Source organism: Nilaparvata lugens, chromosome 6, assembly GCF_014356525.2.
Source record: "Nilaparvata lugens isolate BPH chromosome 6, ASM1435652v1, whole genome shotgun sequence".
NCBI lineage: Eukaryota > Metazoa > Arthropoda > Insecta > Hemiptera > Delphacidae > Nilaparvata > Nilaparvata lugens.
The window spans coordinates 39,004,603-39,021,705 of record NC_052509.1 but is presented as its reverse complement, the minus strand read 5'-3'; the positions used below and the strand labels follow the sequence as shown (position 1 = coordinate 39,021,705).

General features: G+C 34.7%; 1 protein-coding gene across 4 annotated transcripts in view; it reads left to right on the top strand.

Moving 5' to 3' along the window:
* LOC111062309 (lysine-specific demethylase 4C-like) overlaps positions 1–17,103 on the top strand; it is a 67,661-nt gene that overhangs the window by 21,707 nt on the left and 28,851 nt on the right. For 3 of the 4 annotated variants that reach the window (XM_039430765.1, XM_039430764.1, XM_039430766.1), the window contains exons 8-11: positions 2,186–2,406; positions 3,184–5,001; positions 9,169–9,234; positions 10,747–10,883. In XM_039430765.1, coding sequence (XP_039286699.1) covers positions 2,186–2,406; positions 3,184–5,001; positions 9,169–9,234; positions 10,747–10,883 — 2,242 coding nt within the window. The remainder of the gene's footprint in view (positions 1–2,185; positions 2,407–3,183; positions 5,002–9,168; positions 9,235–10,746; positions 10,884–17,103) is intronic. The other variant, XM_039430768.1, reaches the window with a different exon arrangement.

The window sequence follows — 17,103 nt, the reverse complement described above, 5'->3', positions numbered from 1 at the left end:
TGAATATCAAATCAAATCAAGTTTTATTCAATGATATCACTCACATGACAAATTCCATTATACAAATGATATTACAGATCATGGAATACAATACTGTTCGCTTAAGAAAAATCTTGTCTGCAAAGAGGAGTGAAATACATTCAGAACTCAACTAAAAATGCTTATCTATAAACTCAAATGAAAATACTTATCTTAATTAAATTTAATTATCTTAATATTCATCCCACACACACACACACACAACACACACACACACCACACCACACACACACACACACACACACACAACACACACACACACACACACACACACACACACACACACACACACACACACATATGTAAGAGGAACATTTAAAGTGGCTAATATAACTGATAAGCTGAAGGAAAAACGCTTGCGCTGGTACGGGCACGTTATGAGACGCGATGAGGATCACATGACCAGACTCGTTATGGAAATTGAACAGCCTAGGAGACGCCCTGGTAGACCACCGACAACCTGGATGGATACCATTTCCAAGGATATGAGGAAGACGGATTTAGAGCCTGAACTGACTCAACAACGCTCGGAATGGTGGAAAAGGATTAGGAGGGCTGACCCCAAGAGAAATGGGACATGGGCTCGGGAGAAGAAGATACTATTACTATAGATGTTGAAAATATTGTGTGACTTGCCTGTCTTTGGTCTGGTGTGAGAATTCCTCAAATTGACAGATTACAACTGATCAATTCTCACTTACATAGAAATGGTGATCTGTATAGTTTGTGGATCTACTTTGTTTCCCCTTTAGATATCACTACAAGAACGTGTTTTATAACACTATAACCCAGTTTATAACAGAAAGTTCTTAACAGTGTTCTCTTAGTTTGAGTCTGGTTGACAAATGGTTGTATGACATTTTAAAGAGCTAGATATAATTCATCCCTGCTATAAACTTTGATTTGATTTGTAATCAACTAGAATGCGTATTTACATCTACCGAAACTGCGAAGTCTGCAAAATAGTATTAAAGTAATAAATTTTAATCCAATGTGTTGAATGAGGACATCCACATCTACCATCAATTGACCGCCCCAACAAGAAATTGCAATGCCCTCAATCATTGGATAAAGTATGGATTGCTGTGGCAGTCAATTTATTGTCGTTGAATGCCAAGTGTGATCAACAAATTTTATTATTGATTATTTGTTGTGTATCCATTTTTGTATACTAATATTATCACTACCAATATTATCTTGAATTTTTGAGGAAATTGATATTTTTACTTTCCTTGCCCTATTACCATAGGTAAGGAAAGTATTGCTTTCCGAAAATAATTAAGGTACCCCAATTTCCAAATTTCTATACGTTTCAAGGTCCCCTGAGTCCAAAAAAGTGGTTTTTCTGTATTGGTCTGTATGTTGTGTGTGTGTGTGTGTGTGTGTGTGTGTGTGTGTGGTGTGTGTGTGTGTGTGTGTGTGTGTGGTGTGTGTGTGTGTGTGTGTGTGTGTGTGTATGAGTGTATTAGTGTATGTGCGTCTGTGTACACGATATCTCATCTCCCAATTAACCGATTGACTTGGAATTTGGAACTTAAGTTCCTTACTCTATAAGGATCCGACACGAACAATTTCGATCAAATGCAATTCAAGATGGCAGCTGAAATGGCGAAAATGTTGTCAAAAAAGGGGTTTTCGCGATTTTATCGAAAACGGCTCCAACGATTTTGATCAAATTTATACCTAAAATAGTCATTGATAAGCTTTATCAACTGCCTTAAGTTCCATATCTGTAAAAAATTCAGGAGCTCCGCCCCATCTATGTAAAGTTTGATTTTAGATTCCCAATTATCAGGCTTCAGATACAATTTAAACAAAAAAATCAAGTGGAATAGATTGAGCATGAGAATCTCTACAATTAATGTTCAGTAACATTTCCACCTAAAATTGAAAATAAGCTTGAAATTCGAGAAAATGTGATTATTCAATAACTGCAAACTGTTGGCAACTGTCAATTCTATTAAATCATTCACTATGAAGAGATAGCAGACTTCATGTGCCTCCAGCGTTATTGTCCTGTCACCATCTGGCTCAGATCTTTGAATAGTAGACTTGAGATGCGCGTGAACACTAGTGAAATAATCAATCTAAAATGACACATACTACTGTTATCTGTTTAATGACAACTAATATGAAATGATTGCAGCAATAACATGGAGATTCCGAAAAGCTACAGTGAGACTGGCAAGAAGGCTTCAACCATTAAGAAGAAAGCAGCTGAGGAACAGGAAGAGGAAGAAGAGGAGCAGGAAGACGTGCCTGAGGAGGTGCAGCGAGTCATGGACGAAATGGAAATGGAAGAGGAAATTCCCGATGAAGAACAGCTCGAGGTTCTCGAAGACATTTGGCTCAAAGCTGGCGAAATGGGTTAGTTATTTATCATGTTTTGCTGACAATTTGTTCACATATTCTGTAGGCTTGTCTTTTCCCTGAGTAACGGGGAGCATGAAAATGAGAAGTAAAAATTACCTAATTATTATATAATGATCGGTAGTGAACAACAGGCTCTGTCCTATGTCTAAACTCTTCCTATCCCGAATTTTGAAGTTATACTGTTACAAGCTGATGAAAATTCCACAATTTGATTGCAACTTTATAATTTATAAACCACTAGAAACTCAAATTCAAACTTTGAAAACAAATTTCAATTACGTAGTGAAGACAAAATGAAAAGTTATTAATTTTAACACATTTTGTAACGTTTAAAAACGGAATCTTAAAATATTGGTGGGTTTGGATTCAATTGACAGCATTCTTGAATAATGTTGTCACTTTCCATTAGTGAAATTTTCACTCAAACATCATAGCACCCAATTAGCCTACTAGCACAGTTTGATGCTTATACTTACAATCTCAACAGAAATTAGACAATGATTCAATCTGAATGTGTAATCACTATTTATCAAACAATATGAAATATATGTGATTGTATTTAGATTGAAGAAGTGTAAAGTCATGGCAGCTTCAACACTCATTCGAATGGACTTCATATTAAAGTTGTGAACCTCTCTTCCAATTCTTTCTTGAATCCAAATTCTGTATCCTTTTTATGTGCAATAGATGATGGATTGATGAGCTCTAATACAAATTTTCTATTATGATCTATTTTGTTCTGGTTGTGAAATTAATTATTCTTTTTTATAGAAATCGAAGAAGCTGAAATTTATGATTCTGGATACGATGTGGAAAAGAAGAAAAAGAAGAATCATCGAAGAAAGGACATTTTAAAACCAAGGAAATTCGTTGAGGGTAAATCTATAAATGGCGAGTTGAAGAAGTCTGGCAAACGAAAAATGTCCTTGTCTCAACCTCTTTCCAGTTCGAATGGCCTGAACACCTTGCACAAATCAAAACAACACTCAAGTGTTAAATGCAAGTCAATAGAACCAGAATCTACAACTGAAGAGAAGAAGAGTAAAGATGATGGTGAAGGCCAAACGCCGCCGCAGAAGGTTGCCTGCACCGATTTCAATTCGGAATCCACCGAAGCAAAGTCCTCTGACCAGAAAGCAGCTGAAGATACGTTGCTCAAGAAAAAGAAACACAAGAAGAAAAAATCCAAAGATAAGGACAAAGATAAACAGCAAAGTTGTTCCGATGTGGAAAAGGTGAAAAAGGCAAAAAAGAAGAAGCTATGTAAGTACCGTCAAATGAAAAATGAAGCAAAAAAGAAACAGGAATTGTTGAAAGCGGCTTTCTCGAGGCCTGTTCACTTGCCGAGCATGCAGGAATCGAACCTGGTGCGGACAAAAGATGGCAGGATTATTGGCACTGTCGAACCCATTGAGATTCCCCTCAAAATTCCCACATACCATCCTCAACTATCCAAACCACAACCGATCAAGACTGAAACTACTGTTAAGATAGAAAACGAGCCCTCAAATCGTGTCGATCTGGACTCTCTACAAAAGCAACTCACTGAAGAGTGCAGTTATCTAGAAAACCTGCTACATCATGAAAAGGCTGTCAACGTCAAAGACTCGAGTGATTACTATTACTCGAGTCTGGACGCGGCGTCAGTTGAAGTGGAGCTTCCGGTGGAGAACGATGTCGAGGAGTTGTGCAAAAAACTACAGATCAATGTCAGAAACGAAGATGATCCATCAACTTTTGACGCGCTCAAGAGGAATCCTGCGATTTCGCTGACTGAGAGTAGTAGAATAGGTCGTTCTCCCGTTCAGCCAAGCCCGACCAAGACAACATCATTGTCCAGTGTCAGACCGTCCATAGATCTGATTGTTAAATCCCCACGTTCCGATAAGACCCCGTCGGTCAAGTCGGCTACAAACTCATTATGTAAGCCCATGGACTGTGTAGCACTCAAAAAGTTTAGTGAAAACTATCAACGGAACCTGAACTTGAAAAACCGGCAGTGCAGGGTTCAGCTGGTTGATGTTAAGGGTAAAGTAATTCCAGTCAGTATTCCCAATAACGTCACTTCACCGCTAAACAGGTTTGTGGGGGCTACAAGTAACAAGAATAATGTGAAATGTGAACCGAACAGGACGTTAAATGTTACCTACCAACAGCCTCTTCCAGTGAGAACACTTCCTAGCTCTAGTGTGTCTGGTTCAAGTTCACTTCCATCTGTGTCAGTCATTAAGAACAAAGTTATCGGATCGATAGCGTCCAGTAGTACTGCTATGTCCTACAGTAGTGCTGTGGCCAATAATATATCCATGTCCAATAGTGGTTCTACGTCCCAAAGTGGTGCTATGTCAAGCAGTAGTTTGGTGCCTAGTGCGACGTACATAGACTATTCTCAGATCAAGCAGGAGTTGCCGGATACGGTGACTGTGAAAACAGAGCCAGTGGAAGAGGGTGAATGGGGCATGCCTCAACTGAAATGCGAGAGCGACATCAAAGTGGAGCCTGAGTTGAAGGTCAAGGATGATCCCGACATGCCTGTGCTGACAGCGTCCAGTGTCAACACCCAACCCTTTGTCTCTGTTCAAAGCACCGGTAAGTTGCATTACTCTACTCCTACTCATCGTTTATTCATAACAATACTACGAAAATCCTTTTAGTGCTAGCCTGTCTTCACTAAATGAAACAAGTTGAGACTTGGAAAAAATATTCTTGTTGCAAATTGTGCTTAATTTAACTAAATTACACAAACTTTCTATATCTTTTCGTAATTCGACACAGGTCCATCATTCATTTGGTGTCATCATTTTTTTTACTCTAGAAACGAAAAATATATGTACCACCTACTTCCCTGGAATTGAAAACCTCAAACCTGTCCTTAAAGATCTGTTCCATGTCGTCTCCTCCAATCCCTCTACCAAATACTTTTTCAGCAACCACCCACCCTCATTTATAAGCAACCTCCCAACCTCAAGAAAATTCTCAGTAAAAACAAATCACTCACCTCTGATGAAATCCCAACTCCACCTGGTACCCTACCTTGCAAACGCCGCCCCCGCTGTAAAACCTGTCCTATCACTGATTCTTCCATCTCCTTTACCAGTCCTATCACCAACTACACCCACCAAATCCATCAATCCAGTAATTGCATCTACCTCCTTTCCTGCAACTTCTGTCCTGCCTTTTACATAGGTGAAACCACCACTGCCCTAAACCTCCGGATCAACAATCACAGGGCTTCCTTTAAAAATAATACTTCCCTACCCATCCCTACTCATGGCTCTGAGCACAACAAGAACTTTGACCAATGCTTCAAAGTCAAAGTCCTTGCCACCCTCCCTCCCACAGGCCCCTCCATAGATGTCAAGACGAAAGAATTGGCTTTTATTTGGGTGCTTGGAGCTGCTTCCAGTCCTGGTCTCAACAGACAGCAATAGTACCATAGCTACCAACTGTTTTATTAAATTGAAATAAATTTCATCATATCATAATAAATTTCACAGCTATCAAATATATATTAAATGTTCAATAAAAATGAAAAATAAATTCCATTCAAGTTCAATTCTATAATTCCTTTCTCCAATTTTAGTCTAATTCTTTTTTGATTTCTAATTTTAAATCACCTCTTTTCTATCAATTCATAAGCTACACCTTTCCTTATTCATAACTCACTCAAATCTTGAATATCCAGTTTGTAACCGCCCCCTAAATATTTGTAACCCCATAATGTCCCCTGAATCTGTACCCTTTTTCTCTCCATCCGTCTGCACCGCGTAATCTGTGGTCTCTGCTGCTACAATTGACTTTCCGTGCGTACTCTGTGGTCGACCGTTGGATTCAAAACTGCATTCTGCTGTTTCCCCCCATTTCTAATGTACGTTTTTAAGTGTTTTCAATCTATTTATATCGTGTCTCCTGTTTTAATTGATATTATAAAAAATATTATAAATATATACAAAATATTATGAACCATTTTAAAGTAGAAGGATTCTATGTTCTAGAGTGGTGTATCCAATTTCAATTTATATATATATATATATATATATATATATATATATATATATATATATATATATATGTGTGTGTGTGTGTGTGTGTGTGTGTTCTAGAGTGGTGTATCCAATTTCAATTATATATATATATATAAAATCACCTCTTTTCTATCAATTCATAGAATCCTTCTACTTTAAAATGGTTCATAATATTTTGTCTTTACTACTCCAAATGCCACTATCTCAACTAATAAAACTTAATCTTATTAAAATCCTGCATTTTCATCACTTTACTGGCATATATAGTTTAAATTAGATTTATAAGTTACTCAATATGTCATAAATCGCACTTAACATGCTTCATTGTACTTTATCACAGCTTTCACGTCTCGACAGACGGATAGACATTCTTGTCATTTTTAGAAAAAAAAAATACAAAGAATGTATCCAAATTTGCTTAGATAATTATTTGTGTGTTGTGCAAATGCAGTCATCGTCTAAATATATGTACTATTAAAGTTTTATGTAATTATTCCCATAGTTATATTCAATAATTGATCCTTTGATTCAGATTTCTAGTTAATTTCGTGGAATATCAATGTAATATTTCATGTAGCACTTCACGTATCATTTCTAAAATACAGTAGAACCTTGATAATTTGGACCTCTATAATTCGTTCTGGAAGCTCGGTCCTTTAAAAAACCTTTGTAATTACCCTCGCAGTACCACACTCGCTGCATGTGAGTCTATGCATCTTTAAGGTCTTTGGATGTAGGGTTTAAATTTAAGTTCTAGACTTAACTGAGCAAACACAATTCAGTTATAGTTTTGGAGTAGATGAAAAGCCAAATAGATGTCTTGGAATACCTAAATTATTAGGTATCTAAATTGATAATTTATAGTTTGCAAGTTCATTTTTAGTCCAGTCAAGGAAAGGTTATAGAGGGAAAAGTTGAGAAGACAATTTTTGACCCCGCAGTAATGTTTAGGGTAGTAAGGAGGTAGACATATCAAAAGTGCCCACCCCTACCCCCTGTGCTAAGGGGGTGGGGGTGGCTTAAAGGTACCATTTTTTGGTTTCTCGCATTAAACTATGTCTGGCGGATATCTCGAAAACTAGAGGAGATATAAAAAAATTTGGAAATGAATATTGTAGGAAATTATGTAAGCTTTAATTTGTTATATGACAGTCAAGTCCTTAGGATACATATTTTTGAGTTTTATGCGAGAAACCAAAAAATGGTACCTTTAAACCACCCCCACCCCCTTAGCACAGGGGGTAGAGGTGTGGACTTTTGATATGTTTACCTCCTTACCACCCTAAACAGAACTGCGGAGTCACAAATTGTCTTCCTAACTTTTCCCTCTATACCCTTTTTTAAGCATTCATTGCCTGGACTATTTGGTATCAGAACTATGCGTAAAAAACTAACCTTGTTCCACGACTGTGACATAACCTAAAAATGTTCAAGAAAAATAATACAAGGATTTGCATTGGAATTTATAATCATTATTGGAATTTCCAATTAATCATTATTTTAATCATTGTATTATTCAACATATATTATAATAATATAACAATAAATAATTATTATATATTTTTTTCAAAACAAATACGTTTTCAAACTCAATAGCCTAATGACATTTTTATTCTAAAATCACTGGTTAGGATCAATGATCAATAATAGCATAACGTAAAATGAAATATTTATTCATTCATCTTTCAAAAAGTTAGGTTTTGCTTTGAATAGGCCTACAAAGAAATCGAAACGTATTTTCACAAAATAATTTGGAGAGCATGCTCATTTGAATTATCCCGCTGCAATCAGCTGTTTTTGTTTTGCTATTATACAAACAATACAACAGCAAAATAATATTATTGTGAATTTCCCTCATGTTTACTGCGCCAAAGTCCTGGACTCAATTAAGTCGAGAACTTATAGATGCCGTGCTCGGACACCGGCCCTGAGTAACTCTCCACACATTAGATCTGATCATCAATGACTGTCATATAAAAAGAGAGTGCCAGACGAAATATTATTTTATATTTACAAAGTAGCCTGTCCAGTTCATTTCGGTACAGTATCGGACATCAGGGTGAAGAATTCGTTGATCAGTTTGTGAATGTTGGTTATGAGTCTACCATAAATGAATACCATGCTATCAAAAATTTGAAATCGAACAAAAAACTTAGTTGTTTGAATATTTAAAAATCTATGAATAGTTCTGAACATGTTTAATTTTAAATATTTTAGATCTGTAATATTCTTTGAAAATGTCTAATTTGAAATTCATAGCCTAAATATTTCCATATTATAGGCCTATTCCATTTTCATCCTATATTTGATTACTCATTTATTATTTCGAATTCTATAATAGGAATGATTTCTCCATCACCATTCATTAGCCTTCCCCTAATCCTCCTCCTCCTTCTTTTCCTCCTCCAACACCATAGCCTCTATAATTCGTAACCTTCTTAATTCGTCCCTTCAATTACGAATTTTAGAGGTTCTACTGTATTATGTATAATACTTCTTAACATACAGCTAAAAAGTACCATGAAAAAATGTGTTTGTAACCTTAACAGAAAATTTGTAGAGACCCCATATATACTCTATAATTGAAGTAATTGTTATTAGTTATGCTAATTGTTAATCATTTTTAAATAGCAGTTTGAAAAATATTTTCCAAAATATTAACTTTTTTTATAAATTTCTAAATCTTTTTAGGATTAATTATTGATATTATGTAATGAATTTACGTTTCTAGCTGTCCAAACAACACCAGCAAACTTGCCGAAAATTCAAATACCACAATACAAAACTAATGGGCATTGTACGTACTGATAATCCTATTTCACCGCTAATATTGCATGAGTTGTCCTCTATTCTCCAAAATTTCCGTGGGGCTTGGGGTGCATGATCTTTTTTTGAATGCAACCCTTTAATTGGCACACTAAATTAAGTTACAAAATTTGAATGTCTCTTATAATTAGACTCTGTATGGTTTTATATAGCATGACATTCGGTGAGTACTGGAGGGAGATTTATTATACTTATATTTATTCATTCATAGCAAAACATGCGATTCGGGTGAAAAAACAGGCATTGGTCCAAAACTGTTTAAATCCCTACATTGAAATTAACAGTCTAGAGGTTATGTAGAGTTGATGATATTATTTAAACAAAATTTCAAGTCCGGAAAAAATTATCAACTGAAATTTTGAATTTCTCTTATCAATAAACTTCCAAACAAAAAGTGAATTGTTCCATGTACTAAGATACAATTTATTCTAAATAAATATTTCTAGTTTTTCCAGTAGAATATCAGGCATCAGGCTCAATTTAATTTCAATTTTAATTTAGAATTTCTTCAGTTAGCGTTTGTGTAGATTTATTTTCAAGTTCCTAATTGTATCACTTCCTTGTGCGTTTACCGTATTATAAAACGTTTGGAAAATTAATGATAGCCACTGAGGCCAATAATATTGGTTCATTTTATTTGCGGTTTGCGCCAAATTGAAGGTTAGCAGACTGTAATTATATGCAAAGCAGGTATAATTTGTATTTTGAAAGGTAACGTCTATAGGTTCAATACTACGAGTAATTAAGTAATAGGTACTACAAGTACAAATGTCTATGTAAAGACTTTTTGAAAACTTGGAATCAGACTTCTGCTTAGATTTGATTGCTAGATCACATCTAGCACTGTGAGTTAATACTAGACTACATTATCATCATATTTGACATTCCGTTGTTCATCTCTGTATGTTTTGTTATTAATAATTCCTTCATAAACTTGGTGTTGCACATTTTATTGTTTTTATTTCAGTTGTCTTTTGTTATTTTGCACTTGAACAACGTCACAGCACTCATAATTTGTTATAAATGCATGCAGTTGATAGATTTTTATTAAGACTTCCTCATCCCAATAGAATTGAGTTTGAGTCACTGAATTAAAATTCACAATTGAGTCGCCATGGTAAATTAATATTGTTAATCTATATCTCTTATTAATTATGTGCTTATGCATTCTGAAAAGTCGCTATTCGTCTAAGATGTAGCTTCAAATTAAAAAAAAATCCAGTTTCAGAAACAGTTACAATAACTATTTCCGTAGCATTTTTACTAAGAACAGCAGCATTATTCATATAAATTATGGTGGTCATATCCATTATATACGATTGGAATATATTTCATTCTTGAAGGTGAAGCTAATTGAATTTGTCAACTGATTGCACGCTTAGTTTCTAGACTTAGTGCCTTTTTGTATTAAAAAAAAATATGATTTTTTCCAGTTACTTTCGAAGTTATTGTTTGTTTTGACGAAATACTTCATTTTTTTCAGATCAACAATCAAACATGATTTTGGAAAAGTTGAAATCTCCAATGTTGGAGTATCAAATCGAAGTGAATGTGAACAAGTATCTTAGTGATAGCGAGCCTTTCTGCTCATTGTGCAGTACCTTCGCCCATCCATCAAAAGTAAGTAAAAAGTACCTTCTCTATCCTTTTTGATGTGGTGACAGAACAATAATATTCTACTTGCATGATCAATGCAAATAACCAAATACGGAACAGGATAGATGGTAATTTCCCTACTCAATTCCAACCAAGTTTGTTTCCTTTGTTTCTAAGGCGGCATGCACACCGGAGAAACGCGTTTCGTGAAAAAAGTTTCAGGAAACGTGAAACGAAAGTTGCTCGCAATCGACTGATAAGATTAAGCAGGGAGCGTTTCTTTTGTATGCATGCGCGAGTGTAACGGATTGCATGAAACAAGCTTCATGAAAGAGGGCTTCATGAAATGCGTTTCTCCGGTGTTCATCCCGCCTAATATTGTTTAATTATTGATTTTTTATTCACTTACTTTTAATTTACTTTTCTTATTGATTTTTGTTTTTGAATAGTTGGGCCCGGTTGTTAAATTTTAATAATTAAATTATAGTTTGTGTAAAATAAGTTGAGACTTGGCCCTCCATCCGAAGAAATTACAGGGTTGCCAATACGTGTAAAATTCCAACTTTCTCAAATTACCAATTCAACGTCAGAATTGAATGTAGAATATCATCACCGATATCCTAGTAGTGCTAAAAAAGTTTCAGGGTTAAAGGATTAAAAGGAAATTTAACTTTTATGATAAAATTGTAAACATCGTGAAGATTTGTTTTTCTTTTGAATATCACTTCTCTCAGAATCAAGGGGCGTTGTAATGCGTAATGATTTTATATCAAATTAACGGGGAGAATGCCTCATTTCTATTGGTCTGTGGATCATTTTTATCCGACCTATAGTTATTTTTTAATTAATGATTATGTTCGTCAATGTCGAGATATTTCGAGCAGAAAACATGAAATTTTCAACATGCTGGAAACTTTTTCGTTTCGAAAGATAAGTGGGTGGTGAAAGCAAGAAAGTTTCTCAGAAATAATTTTTTTTCAATTGTTAAAAGTAGGCGGAAGATCATATTTTGGTCTCCAAGGAATTTTAAAGTTAGAAGAATGGCGTCATGGTATGCATTGTGTACCAAATTGTATGCTGAAGGCTGGCAATTTACAAGATTATTTGACTGATATATTTCAAACGCAAGCAGCTGATTGCCTCTAGAAAGGCTGTAATGAAACACCGCTTGGATTATTCCGGGCGAGGTTGTCTTTTTTACTATTTATAATCATCTGGCTTGCAGTTGCTGAATTTTTCAATCGTTCTGTATTTTGAATTTGTTGATCCCAGCTATTGATAGCACACCATTCAGACGCTATCCTTGACTTTGAAACTCCTGAGAGGCCAAAATACGTTCTTCCGAGTACGTTTGACAATTGGAAAAATAAATTCATTTATTTCCGAGAAACTTTCTCGCTTTCACCACCTACTTATCTTTTGAAACAAAAAAGTTTCTAGCATGTCGAAAATTTCATGTTTTCTGCTCGAAATGTCTCGACATTGACGAACATAAAATCATTTATTTAAATAATAACTATGGGTCGGATGAAAATGATCGAGACGCCAATAGAAAGGAGACATTCTCCCCGTTAATTTGATATAAAATTACTACGCATTTCGACGCCCCATGATTCTGAGAGAAGTGATATTCAAAAGAAAAACAAATCTTCGCGATGTTTACAATTTTATCATAAAAGTTAAATTTCCTCTTAAGAACGTTTGAATAGCTTTCAACCCTGGCGTTCGAGGAGCATAGTTCGGGAGTTTGACACTCGTAGCACTGAGTGTAGTGAAGCTTGCAATGCAATCTCTCTCTTCCCCCACTTTACCACCAGACCACTTCCCCTCGCAAAAGAAGGTATTCGAAATAGTAAGTCTTTCATGAAAGAACTCACCCCTAATGAAAAAATCTATTCACAGTTGCAGGCTTCCGTAACTAATTGATTGTTGTGGACTGGCCTGAAAATGTTCGTGGCCCTTGAAGCCTCTTGAAGAGGCTAGCCACTTACTGTGAGAAGATACACTTTCAACTGTCAGCAATCCTCATGAATAACATCAATGCTGACCGACTCGGGTACTCTAAAGGGTAGTTCACTTTCAACAGTCAGTATTGCTAGTGAATAGCACCAATGTTTCACCTGAATAACTAATGCTGACACTGTCTCAGTGTAAAGCTGCTTGGTTGTGTGTCAGCGTACCTAATAAATAACATCGAAGCTCGTCACGTTCAACTAATGATGACATTTTAGAGTGAATCTCACTATAGAGCAGCTTGGTTGAGTGTCATACCTCGTGAATGATATCAATGCTCTTTGTTTGGTAGGAAGTTTAGAAACACCCCCTGTGTTTTGTTCTGCAGACGTTCCAATAGGTACTGAATATGAATGTTCATACTGAAGCACACTGCCAATTTATGATGACAGAATAGTGTGATATTCTAGAAATTCACTCGTTGCAAATCTTGAGATTGACACTCAAAACTAAAACTGCTGCAACAGTCGTATGGGAATGCTTGAAATAGTCGAATTATAAATGAAATGAGAGATAACTGAATGCTCTACAATCTCTAATTGTAAAATCTCTAATTGTAATTAGCACATTCTTGTTTTATCAATTATTGTTGAAATGTTATAAGACTTGAAAGAGCGCAAATATGGAAGAGAAACTGGTTTTTGGAAAATGCATCACTTTAGAACATAAATATCTCGAAAAGAATAGGATTTATCGAAAACCTCTACCAAACAAAACTTGTAGGAAATTTATCAAGCTTCATTTTTATGTAGTTGATTATGTCAATAGAACACATTGTTTCCAAGATATTTGCATGTAAGTAATAAGTGGAAAAATGTAAAGGAGAAAACTTGTTGGTAATTTTGTAAGCTTCATTTTTCACAAAATACAAATGTTCATAAGATGCATAGTTTACGACATATTTATGCGAAAAATGAAAAAATTTTACTCTAAACTAAATAGATGAAACGATTGACTCACGAAATAACAGATAATCCACTCTACTACAGGCAATTATTGACGCGCCCACCTTTTATCTGTCAAAACAGAAGTCACCCATACAATGCTCACCACAGTCAATGAATACAGAACAGTGTTCTGTGTTCTGTATTCATTCACAGTCTGTTTATTGGACTGTGAGCTCACTGTCATTCTGCTACTGTTTTACGTTACTGTAATTACGGTGCAGAAAATAGTGTTTCAGATCACCTGATCATAAAGTTTTTTCAAGATCATTTTGAAAATGATCCAAATCATAGCATTGGATTCAAAGCATAACGTCTCCCATGTTTGCATAATCAATATCGGGGACAGAGCTTTGCTCTGGAGTACAAAAGCATAAAAAATGTATTACGAAAGAAGAAATGAAAATAACATTCATACAGAAATTTTCTATCTAATCACAGTAAATTGAGATTAATTCCCAAAGGGAAGGCAAAAATTTCCCTCACAAAGGTCCAGTTGCACAAAAGCCGGTTAGATTTTAATCCTGATTAACTTCACGTGAACCAAATCAGCTTTTAATATAGCATTGATAATATAGCAATTATTATGAAAATAACCCGGCTTTTTTGCAACTGGCACTAAGTACCTGATTGAATGATTACAAAAGTTCAACAGCTGAGTCATAATTTTGACACAGTCCACCACACATGAACTTGCTCACTTACTTCCATCACCAATTATTATCATTATTATAATTATTATCAACTGTTTTTCCAAGGATGATGATGGAAATAATATTCTGTCTCTCTCCCACACAGGCACACGCATCTTCTGTTATGGAGAGATGACGAAATTATCATCTGTTTTCCAAGGATGAATTATCCTTTTAATGTCCTTCGGCAAGTTTTCCAAGGGATGAGACGTAGTTTTTGTATAGAACCGTTCACACCGAGCTCACTCCAGTATTTCCTAATACCAGATTATCCTACTTTATGGAAATATGAAAATAATTGAAAATTGAAAAACTTCTGTTGAAAATAACATCAAAAAACGTGATAATATAATACAATGATTTTAAATACAGAGCAAACTATACAAAAATAAACAAAAAAGCATAAATATGCCTACACAATTGAACCACAAATTTATATAATTTAGTGTACATACTACACTGTTGCAGTTCTATCCACTTGGAAAATGCAAACATTTTCAACTATCAAAAAAATGAGTGTTCACATCGAATCAACAAAATAAATAGTATAATTGAATGGTTTTGAAAAAAGAGCAAACAATACAAGAATAAACAAAGAAGCATAGATATGCCTACACAATTGAACCACAAATTTATATTTTTTAGTGCACACACTACTCTGTTTCAGTTCTATTCACTGGGAGAATGCAAACATTTCCAACTACCAAAAAATTTAGTGTTCACATTGAATTAACAAAAGTAATAGTATAATAGAACAGTATGACATTGACAACGTCTGGCACAGTGCAATCGGTCACAAACACAAATCAGGAAGCAAACCTGGAAGAAAGGAGTCCCCAAGGTCATTACTCCCGGCCACTCAGCCAGTCCAAGTCGAAGGAGACAGCTACCGAAACTGCCCCACTCCTACCTCCCCGATACTTTACGCACGCACGAGCCCAAGTATAAACATTGGCTTGTTCAACCAATTAACGTTTCTAAACGGATACTTATAATGAGAAACAAAAAATGGCATTGGCTAGCGAGTTAAAACCCACGTATGCTAATATAAATAAAAAACTGAAAATTGCACTGTAAAACACAATAAAATATCGATATTTTGTAAAAAAAAAAAACAAAAAAACATGAATCTTTTGTAATTAAGAGTAGACCACTTGAAAGAACATATTTTGAAGATAATTGTCCTGAAGTTTCATTGCTGTGGTGTGTATTGTTTGCATTTGCAGGATGTATGAAAAATGCTCAAAATGTACACTTCAAGGTCACACATAGGCCACAATAATTTTTTTTGAATTTTTTCAATAGCATATTCGGTTTTGACTCAATGAACTTTAAAGCTTCCAACAAAAAAAAGTTGAATTTTTTTTTCAAACAGCCTTAATCCTTCAACCCTGAAACTTTTTTAGCACTACTAGGATATCGGGGATGATATTCTACATTCAATTCTGACGTTGAATTGGAAATTTGAGAAAGTTGAAATTTTACACGATTTGGCAACCCTGTAATTTAATTTCTTTGGATGGAGGACCAAGTCTCAAATTATTTTACACAAAGGCTTATCTGTTTGGTTCGTGTTGTATTCAATCTCCACTAAAATTTAATAGATTTTTGCGCAATTGAGCCTTGATGTTGTTAAAAACAATTATATTTATTTCAACTGTCATCTTTTTTTTTGTTCGTAGTAAATTTGGCAAGGTTGTCAATTTTTAATTTCTCATATTCTGTATGTATTTTGTATCAGAACAAACTAGAATAGTCATCTATAAATTAATTCATTGTTACTAACATGTTCGAGTTTGCGTTGGAAAATATTATGAGAAGGAGAATATTATGTAGGCTGTAATGAATATATGGATTCAAGTTAGGTTATAAACGTTGGGCTAATTTTAGCATCACATTAAAAATATATACATTTATTTTATTTGAATTGTAGTTTATTTATTTATTGATATATACATATACATATAAAGGCTCACAGACAATACCGTGAAGAGCTTTTTTTACACAATTAATAGATAACCATACTACATAATAAAGAAAACTAAAAAGATGAAAAGTATAATGGAAAATTATAGAAGAGAATAAGATAAAAAGTAAATAAAAAATTGAAATAATAATAAAAATTAATAATAAAGATAAAGAAAACAAAAAGAGTTTCAGCCAGAGCTCATAACATTTCATGACTCAAACGAGCTACAAGATAAATTAATTTCACAATTTTTCTTAAAGACATTAAATGAGTTTGAAAACGGATCTATATGTTCATTTAAAGTATTTTATAATCTTCGACTTTTAATAAGAAATGAATTATAGTGATGAGTAGTTCTCACAAAAGGGATGTTGAACAATATATTTTTCTAGGCCTAGCATAAGGTAGTTATTATATCGTATGAGATCGAGTACATCACATCATTTTATTTACAAAGTAAAAGTCACACATTTAAAATCAGTGCGTCAAGCCATTGGATGAAATTTGGTGTTGCTTGATGCACCTCGTCAAGGTTCCCATTAAATTTGAAAATTGGACATTCTAACATTAAATGATTGATTGTCTGTGTCTCAGCGCCACATTCACATACAGCAGTGTCAGCAAAG